Below are 10967 nucleotides of genomic sequence, written 5' to 3' on the forward strand. Positions count from 1 at the left end.
TGAATGGTTCATATGGTCCTTCTTCAATTGCATTCCATATATCCAAGTCTTGAGATTCTATGAAGATTCTCATTCTGATTTTCCAGAAATCATAGCACTCTCCAACAAATCTTGGTGGGCGGTTGATGTTGGAACCTTCTCCTACGAATGATCTTGAGGTCATCTTTAATATATGATCAGATTTGAGAATATCTTACTCAAAAATAGCTTTGGTGTCAATTGTAAGACTAAGATTGCAACTAAAAAGGGGTGGGTGAATTAGTTAACTAAAATAATGACCACTTTTTCTGCAAAAAAATCAAGAGTTAAAGTGCAGCGGAAAATATATGCAGAAAATTAATAAGTAAAATCAAAGATATAAGAGAGAAGAGAATACACAAGGATTTTTATATTGGTTCACCTTCTTGTCCATCGAAGGCTACGTCCAATACTCTTGCAACACGAGAGATTTTTCCACTAAAGATTATGAGTTGCAATTACAATATCTCACATCGAGATCTCTATGTACCTTACAACTCCTTAATACTTATTCACCTTTGAAAAACACATTTCCAAGTGATTCTAATCCTTTTTTATCACAACCCGTGAAAGAAAATATTATGCAATAATAATGAATAATGTTAACAATGGCGGAATTGTCTTTACAAGTATGAAAGTGATGTAACTTGTAATTCAAACAACTCTTTTGTATCCTTAGTAATAATGCTCTTTATAAGTTTGTAAACTTGAAACACTTTCACTTTAAGTAACTTCAGAAAAATCAACTTTGAAAGTTTTAAGAACTTGTTATCAAAAGTGCAGAAAAGAATTTCAGAATATGTGTAAGAGCTTTTGAAATTTATATGAGAGTTGTGTATATGTTGTGTGTTATGATTGTGAGTTTCAATGCCTTTATATAGGCTTTCCAATCAGCTACAATGTCTCTTTGAAAGGATAGAAATTGATTGAATGAAAACATGTCTTTTGAGTTGAAACTCATTCACTTAGAATCTGAAAAACTTATGCAACAACTTTAAGTACTCGATTACAACATTGAGTAATCGATTACCCAAATATTTTGTCTACTGAACATTTATTTTCGAATTAGAGTGATCGATTACAGCAAGTTGAGTAATTGGTTACTCAACTTTAATAATATTGGTAATTTGTTACTCAAATACAGTAATTGGTTACTCTTATCAGTTTTAAGTTGGATAACTCTTTTCTCACACTTGTAACATGTTACTTAGATGAAGTAACTCGTTACACACTATTTTTTTAAAATTGTTTTAAGTATTTTAAAGTATTTCAATTTTCTTTTAAAAATAGTTTAAGCATTACTACTATTGTATAATCAAGAGTATATGATAGAAGTACATATTTAGACTTAGACTAAAAGTCTTGAATATCTTGAAGCTTGAATTAATTGTCTTTATAAGTATTTTTATTTTTCTTATTTTTAGTGATGTTAGTGTCTTCATCAAAACCGTGTCAAAGTCATGAACAAAGATCTTCTTCACATAAATCACCTTCTAACCCAAATGAAAGATATATTTTAATGGTATACTTACTAGTTGATTTTTGAAAAATAAAAAATGAAAATAAAAGATTTAATAGTCATCTTACAAATATATTTTATGACATCTAAATGTTATCATTCTCTCACCAAATATCTAAAATTCAACTCGAAAATATATCCTAAATTTATATATATATAATTTCTAGAAGGAGGATCATTTATACATAAAAAATTATGTTCCCATATACCGAATTTAAATTCCACCTAATAACATAAAAAAATTACTTGATATATTTTTGTGGTTTGTTTTTTAAAATAGATGAAAACTTCTGATTGGATTAGAATATAATGACATAAAAAAGTGGGAGATTTATACGTTATAACAGTAAATGGCCAGAATCCAAACTGTAATAAGGTTACGCACCAATGGCTTTCCTCACACTTCGCAAAACCTTCCATCCTATATGAATCCCTTTCCCACCCCCTCTCCCCACAACACAACACAAAACAAACCTATTTTATTCCATTGCGAAGTTTCTCTATTAGAGAAAACAGGCAACAACAAACAACTCAAATATCCAACACAATTATGGCACATGCAAGACACGTTTTCCTTGTTGCCCTTGTCTTGTTCAACATCATTGTTCTATCCTATGGTGCTGCCGAGGCACCAAAAACATCTTCTCCTTCCAATGACAGTGCTGAAGTTGATGATGATCATGAAGGTGTGATTGGAACCGGTGAAAGTGGTGCAGCTTCTCCAAACAGTGTAGTGGCTGGACCCATTGGTGGACCCGTTCCTCCCGGTGCTTTCGATAAAGCTAATAAGGCTAGTGCACCAAGTGCTGCCACCTCTTCCTTCCAACACTTCTCCGCTGCGGCCGGAGCCGCCGCCACCGCAGTCCCTAGCTTCTTCTACCTCCAAATATAATATCACATATTGCATGCAAAGAAAGAGCTAACACCCGTTACTATATTTTCTTTTCACCCATGTTGTTTCCTTCTTTCTATGTTTTGTTGACCTACGACATCATTGGATCCTTCTCACGAACTATTGCTAGCACATATACTCTGAAGTATATAAACAATGTTAGGTGAAATTTCATTTTAGTGAATAAAATTATTTACAACTTCTACTCTTGCATTCTCTCTCTTTTTCTCCCGATATTCTTTCTCTCCCACATTTTATATCTGGTTGGAAAATTGTATTGTGATTTTCTTATGCATATTTGTGTATGAGTTCTTGAGAATAGGTACTCATGAACCGTGATGATGTATCTCAAATATGACTATGGAAGACTCACGAACCTGAAAGCCATTCTGTTTGTCACAACTTTCACCAATCTGTTTGGGCTGTCATAAAAACAAAAGGTTATTATGACAGAATCTGGTCAGATAAACACAAAAAGTTATTTTTCATTGACAATGCCCCATAAGATGTAGAGTCTTCAATAGTCACATTTGAGATATTTAATGCGTTCTTATTAGAGATCAAAGCTTCCCTGACCATTTTGCAGCACATTTTACACATATAATTAATATCTTAATTAGTTTGTTAAATTATTACTTGTATCACAAGTTATCTTTGTATTGTGTATATAAGCACATGAATTGTAATCTTTTAATCAAGTAATGAAGATTCACAATATTCATTTTATGTTTCCCCATTATTTTCACAATAGTTCTGTTGGTATTGAATGCCCTCAATTCAGCGGTTCAGCCATTGTTTCAATAAATGATTAATTGTTCACTTTTGATATTCCTTTTTACTTCCCTATGCTAGATGTTCAGAAATTGATAATTCTTGCCACAGCAAAGATGTATTAGTATACATACGAGTGCTTGTAACCTGTTATATAGATGTTTTACTTGGTTGATAACTGAGATTGCTATTCTTATGTTTCGCGTACAGAGGCGAAGGCAATACTCAGCTTACAAGGTTCCACAACCTCCACCTCATTATAGCAAGACTCTTCTAGGCTCTAGCAACAACACAACATCTTTTTGTTCGAAGAATTTTCACTTGTCAGACTTGTTAGGACGAGGAGGAAGCCTTGAGTTTTATTTACCCCCATATGTCACAGCACAATCATTACAAGAATAAGGCTTTAGTAGTTAGCTTTGCTTCCCAGTCTGTTTTGAATTGGCAATGGGATGCAATTCAGAAACAAGATTAGTCATAGAAATTAGATAATATCAAAAGCTGAATGTCTGTTGAAGTAATAAGTCATAAACTAACACTATTCACAATGGGCGTATCAGCTAAGAGATTAGTCGGGTAGTGTGTTAGGTTATTTTGACCTATACAAAAGGTCCATTATAGTTTCTTAGTCTCTGCATGGATGAAATTTTGGGTTACAGTGAAACATCAGAAACTTGATGTTATATAGTTTGTGTCTATACCAAGATTGCTAAGTGGTCTAAATTATATTCTTAATCACAATATCACATATATAGCATGCAAGGAAAGACAACTAGTTTCTTTTCCAACAATTATGCTGTGGTTTCTTATTGTAGATGAACTTTTTCAGTTTTGTAAATATGGTTATTGATGCATATCTTAGGTGATCATATATCACTAATCAGATTAGGCAAAAATAGAGAAAATAAAACTGGTTGAATTTAAATGGGATCATTTTCTCCAGTCAAGCAAGGAGTGGATTTAAATAGCTAAGCTTCCAATCACTTTCAAGTTTCAATAACAGTTAATTGCCACCAGAAAGAAGAGAATAATTACTAAGGTAAAGATGTTGAAGAATAGTTTCATATCACAGTATAGTTTCAACCTTTAATCATCATTAAATAAAATCCAAATTGTACATTATGTACCCAAAATGCAAAAATATGTGATTCACATACACAAAATTCCAACCTGCACTAGTACTTATTAGTATAACAATTAAATCCCAATGAATTTAACTTCCTACCTAGAAAAGCTCAATGAAATTATCACTATCAACAACTGAAAATATGCAGATCTACTCAAGCTGAACACCAAAAATTGCAATTCAGCTCACCCAACCTTTTGCCAAAGATTGATTTCTGTGTAACCATTAACTCTTAAGTACCATCCGGACCTGCTGGCAACCATATTAACCACATGAAACTGAATGCCTTCGGAGAACTATTGGAAACAGGAATAGATGCTGACACCAGCATTTTCTCACTGAATATACATTTTACACTCATTTCTGACACCGCCGGTACAGATTGGAAGAGAGACCAGGAGGTGAATTGAGGATCAAAATAAACAGGCAGTCATTACCTTTTGATTTTTTATCAGTATGATCAGCAAATTTGTCTTTGCTTTAATACATCCCTTTGAAAACGGGATTTGTCCGGCAAATACTAGCTCCATATTCCTCATATTCTGCCTTTGTGTGACAAGCCTGCACATTGAGCCAGAAATTCCAAACAAGCATTATCAAAGCAACACTTGTCAGAAAGAAATACAAGTTCGTGTAGGCTAGCTTTGCATTGAAAACGGAGGATGTTATAGGAAGGAACCCACAAACCTGAAGCCCAAGAAACATTCTAAATATATAGAAAAGAAACATAAGAAAATATGGGCACAGATGATATCCCTAAAAGAATGACCTTATCACAAGAAAGAAAATAAAACATAGGTAGACAAAAACGTTTGATATCTTATCTTTACACTGCTCCGGGTTCCTATTTCCAAACCTAGCAAACAGAATTATATATTTTGTTAGCATGTATGCAGTTCTTAACTTGTTTAACCATATGGTGAAGTATACAAAATCTATATGGGTTACCAATGCCATATAAGAGGCAGAGAAAACCACATAAGTTACATTGCCATTCAATGATGCAATGTCAAGTGCATTCTTGTGGACGAGAAAATAATATAAGATTGCCAAAAATAAAAGTATAATCCAAATCTATAAAATCTACACTTTCCAACAGTTTCAAATCAAATGTGGACATGGTTAAAAAAGATTACTGTTTCAATATTGAACACAGCTCTTTTAAGTAAAAACTGTCACAGAATAGGCATCCACATCACAAAGTGCATGGAAATACACGTTATGAGAAAATATAACCAAAAATGTCATCAGAATTCATACCGTAAAAAACTCAGGTGTTGAAGCGAGCACTGAGCCTCCGAACCAAACTGCAAATCTCTGGATAGGATGGCTGAGTACATTGACCTCCACTGGTTGTGACTGAAGCCACACAAAAAAAAGTAAATGCCAGATCAAAGCAACAAGGTCAGGCTTTTGACAGGCATGTCAATGTGACAACTTTGCCATGCATGACAGAGAGAGAGAGCATCAATTTAACTAAGGTTGAAAAGCATCTATTAACTCTTACTTTTATCTCTCCATTTAGACGTGCTCCAGATGCAAGGACACGAGCATCCACAATTTTCTTTATATCACGTTGCAACCTCCTGTGAAAATCCTTGAACATGGTTGATCCTCCAGACAGCACTATATTCTGAAATAAAAGGACAAAATAGGCAATGGTAAAAAGTTCAATCATAAAGATCATGTAAAGTAGAGGGCATGAATTTAATTATATAGGGCGGCCCTGTGTACAAGGCGTAATCGATACAAATAGTGACCCGAATCTCGCAGGTATTTTGATTCCAGCCAACAATGATGCTATAGCTTCAACCATTAATTCTTAGCAAATTAGTATTTGCAATTTGTGAGGGTCATTCAAGCTAAAGACAAAGTTCTTAATTAATAATAAGGTAAATAAAATATGGGGTTGGCAAAATTCATAGACTTATGGAAATTGAATTTCTAGGGAAGGTAAATGTAAAGTAGAGGGTTTAATTTTTATTTTAAGGAAGATTAAATATTTGTGCTGGGCTGGTACCCGATATAACATTTGTCACTAGCTTGCTGCACCTAGGCCGAAATAATACAAGCCCTGTGCTTAACATTGAGTCTTAGAAGCTCCCTGATTTTAATGCAGTTATTCACTAAAATGTTTTTAAGTTTAAACATATCATGTTAAATAGCACATCATAAAATTCAGACATTCAAAGTAGGCACTCTTACGGCTTATTATATGTGCACATCACTAAGTAAATGGAAATGTGTTACTTCACCTTGTATAGTGCTCTTCTTGTGTCAATTGGCGCAGACTGAATACACTTGTCTATTACAACTGGCAAGGGAGTGGTAAAATCACTGCTATATATCTCAGGATTAAAGAAAACCTGCAGAAATCATAGGGAAAACATACAAGACATGTTAAATTCATCAATCCAATGGATATAATGACCAAACTTATTAATAAGTTCCACATTTACACCAAGGCACAACAACATTTTCATCACTTTTCAATAGTCAATGGAACACATTAAAAAACTAATAATGGGTTAATCACCTTTTGCCACTCCACTCCGTTACCAACTACTCTACTCTATCCATCCAAACCTAACCGAAGGGCACCAAGAGCTGTAGCTCAAGTAGTACCAAGACTCTTAGAACACTACTAGAGTACTTGGTTAGTTGATCCTAGGTTTAAATAGCATCCACGTAGTGCTGCCTGCATGTTTTACTCTCTTCCCCCCCACCATACTAGGTCTTGGACCCTAGTTATAACTGAACAAACTCTAACCTTCTAATGAGAAGGTAATCAGGGTAAGCCAAAATATATAATATCCCCTTAAATTTTCACCATGATCCCATATACTCCCCACTAATGCAGGTAGGTGTTCATAACAGGAATTAAGTAGATACGTAATTAATTCATTATTCATGACAAAAGGTTTTCATAATAAAAATATCACTCCATAAATAGAAATTAAAAAATGAAGATATTTATCCAATCTAGCATTCCAGCGTCCTCTAAGCAGATTTAGACATGTATATCAGAAAGAGTAATGCTATATCCTCCTACTAAATCCTCCTACTAATTCTCCTACTACAAAAATGTAACACGTGTCACTTGGAAACCAATCACCAACAAATAACGTATCATTTTTTGACATATGTCACTTTATTGTGGGTAGAAGGATATATCATTTTCCATATCAGAAAATCTAGAAAGCCTTAGAACAAACCTCGGGACCAAGAAATCGTTCATAGCCAATATCACAGGAATATGGTGCACCCGTCTTTGGTTTAATACCTCTCCATTGCTTGATATACTTGGCTGGTTCTTTGTCATGCTTATTAAATTCCTAATACATGAGAGAAATTTAGATGTTGTTAGAAAGTAAATTATTCAGTCCAAAAGATAACCTTACACCCCTTAATTACAACAAAGCAAACTAAAGTAGTCAGAAAGTTGTGACCTTCAACACACTAATGTTAGGTTTAAAGAAATGAAGGGTGTGTTAACTCTTCAAATGATTACATCAAAGCAATCAGTATTGAACTAAAACCTACCTTAACAATGTCAGAGGAGGTATAGCAAAATGTCTCCTTCACTTTCCGAGCCACTTCAAAAGATTCTTCTGGTGGTACATTCTCTCCTCTTTCCTACATGAAGCGATGTCAACATAAGGCAGTTCATGATTCGGGATTATCAAAATGTAGATTGACAATTGGACACAGATTATTACAATCCCAGCCGGTATAAGAAAATAAAGCAAAATATATGAAAAAGTTTCATACTAATCATGACATATGTAAACTCTGACTAATATTTATTAGCAAACAAACATATACGGTCAATACAAATTATCATAAAAACATCACATGCTATTCATCCATGATTACCATTTATACATGATTGGTTTCAACAGCTAGTCTAAATAGTAATTTGTGAGAACCTTCATCATTAGGAATAATAGGTTCACAGTAAGGCATAGTTGTGAACAGATATCAGCACAATAAACTTCTAATTTCACACCACAAATATTGCCTACCCGCATAAGCTGTTGGACAAAAAGAGTAACATCTTTTCCAGCAATAGGAATTGATCTGATGCTACCTCCAATAACATAGCCATCTGCAACAGGTACAACATGAGTAGCCCCATCTCCAATATCCACTACAACTCCTGTCATCTCACACTACGAAGAATTCTAAATCAGCATAAAGAAAGATCTTCTTAAATAGGAAAAGGGATATAAATATAATAAAAATCAAGCAACAAAATTTCTTGATAGCTCATGTGGTACTGATATCATGCTTTTAAGTGAAATAATGAAAAACCACCATAACAGTTCACATTTAACAATCTGGTTCACATTCGGTTTCAAGTGAAAACATCCAAAAGCAAAAACTTTCAAGCCTGACATGACATCTTATGCGTTTTCTGTTTAGATAGCAAGCAAAAAATTTGTAGATGGGGGCATACGAGATTTAGCATATGCTTAATTAAGTATATTTCAAGATTAATAATCTCATTCCAATTTTATCAACATACATAACACACTGTCTTTTTCATGACTATCAACCACCAACCTTAGATGTTGTGTAGCCAGCTGCAAGAGCAAGCACGGAATTCACTGCAATGTAAAGTCCAGGCACATTAAAAGTCTCGAACATGATTTCACCCGTATACTCACGGCTCTCAGGTGCCGTCAACGGACTCTCAGTCAAGAGAAAATAGTGATCCTCTGGATCACACCTCAAGTAATTAAATATGCACTGCTGCCAGAACCGCTCCATGGCATCCCAATTCTCAACCTGGCCATGGTGGATTGGGTAGCTGAGATTGTAAGTGCTGCTGGATCGAGACTTGGCAATCGCCTCATCCCCAATAAAGAAATCAAGATCAGCCATAACACCAGCATTATGCTGGGCAACCCAACTGGCCTTGGAAGAAGTTCTAGATTGATTCAGAAACGACTCGTTAACTGCGACCACTGTTGGTTCAATAAAGCATGGTTCAACATTACCTGCAAACCCCATCTTCGTATACCTGCAAAAACATCATTTTTTTAGAATTCAGGGTCATCCCAATTGTGGTCAATCAAAATCAAAGACAATCCAGTCCCGAAAATTAAGATAAACAATAAGGGGCATTTAAACAAACATGTGGCATGCAATAATGAAACGCGGAAAAAACACCCAAAAATGGGTATAAGAAAAAGTGGGTTATGGAGAATGAAGAGAAGGGTATACCCGGAACCATTGTCGATAACTACAGCAGGACGAGAAGCAGCGGGGTCCATGAGAAAAGGTGAAGAATAAAAGTAGCGAGAGAAGTGGATCCAAGAGAGAAGGTGAGGATCATAGTCGTGAAGAAAGTGTAGGTGAAGGTGATGGTGACGCAGACTTGGATGGGAAGTGAAAGAAACGATTCAACGGAAAACAAGGAAGATGAAAGTAGTTGGTGATTGCTCCTCTTATACCCATTTCAGCTACAAAAAAGAAATAAACACAACAAGGAAGACAAGGATCCGTTAACATTAATCTTCATCATTGTATTGTTGTGTTTTTTCTCCTAAGATGCTTTACTTGTCAATTAATTAAACTCTGCAATAAATCACACTTCCAAATCTAATCTCTCCATCTCTCTTTCTCTATGTAATAATAATACATTTGTCTTTCTTTCTTTCTTTCTTTCTTTATTTATTTATTTATTTATTTATTTATTTATTTATTTATTTATTTAATAATGGAAAATGTTAACCAGTTATGTTGCTCAGAGGAGGAAAATTTTATTCTTGAAAAAATGATATTTTCACAAAGTTATGAATGTAATAGGTATACATTATTCATTTAAATTATATTTATTATCTAAGAATCAATAGTAATTAAAAATAAACAGTGAGCGATATAAAAATAATATAAAAAAGTCTTACATCCACATTTTACTTTTTCTACTTTTATAATTGTTACATTTATAACTGTCAGACAAGCATTCTCACGTTAGTTTCCCTGTTTTATATTTTTTATACATGACACTCGTTTATAATTAATTTTTTATTTCTTCGTTGCCCATGTCCAATATCTCCTATTCTTTTTGGATGCTATACACGGGGACGGCTTTCATTAGTGGTTAAGTTCGTAAGTTGCAAAGGGGCTGTTTTTTACTATTTTATCTTAGGCCCTTTTATTTAAAAATTGTTGCCAAAAAAATCAAGGATCTGGGACACTTGTTAAAAGTGGTATTACTTATATGGTAAGAAAATATGTTTAGTAATACTAAAAATTACAAATGATACACTTCTATGATTTCTTACTTTACGCGCCAAAGTTAGGGAGTAGATTTGATATAGGTAATGTAAGAGACATTTACTAATGTTTTTTTCTTTGAGAGAAGTGGAATGAGATGAAATGAAAGAGAGGAAAGAAGGGAATGAAAACCAGTGTAGCACATTGCAGAAGTTTACATCTGAACTTTCACTATGGGTATCTTACGTCTAAGTTCAAGTAAAAAAAGAAAACAATAAATAGATAAAAGAGGCATCCTCCTGAATGTATAAAAAAGCAAGCATGGGTCTGTCTTCCTTGCTTGGGTAGTTCCGTTGTGAATAAAATTACTCGTCCACTAAGGAAGGTCAAGTTTTTAAGGACAAAAGTTCTGAGAA

The 10967-nt window shown here is 34.1% G+C and overlaps 1 protein-coding gene across 1 annotated transcript; it reads right to left on the minus strand.

Moving 5' to 3' along the window:
• On the minus strand, nt 4805-9934 carry LOC109363025 (actin-related protein 3-like). The gene is made up of 9 exons (XM_019609184.1): nt 9556-9934; nt 8893-9352; nt 8352-8498; nt 7870-7962; nt 7542-7661; nt 6582-6692; nt 5834-5959; nt 5587-5685; nt 4805-4887 (listed from the first exon to the last, which is right to left on the minus strand). The coding sequence occupies exons 1-9, from the start codon at nt 9603-9605 to the stop codon at nt 4807-4809; spliced, it is 1287 nt and encodes a 428-aa protein (XP_019464729.1). The 5' UTR covers nt 9606-9934; the 3' UTR covers nt 4805-4806.

This window comes from Lupinus angustifolius, chromosome LG12 (assembly GCF_001865875.1).
Source record: "Lupinus angustifolius cultivar Tanjil chromosome LG12, LupAngTanjil_v1.0, whole genome shotgun sequence".
In the NCBI taxonomy this organism is placed as follows: Eukaryota; Viridiplantae; Streptophyta; class Magnoliopsida; order Fabales; family Fabaceae; genus Lupinus; species Lupinus angustifolius.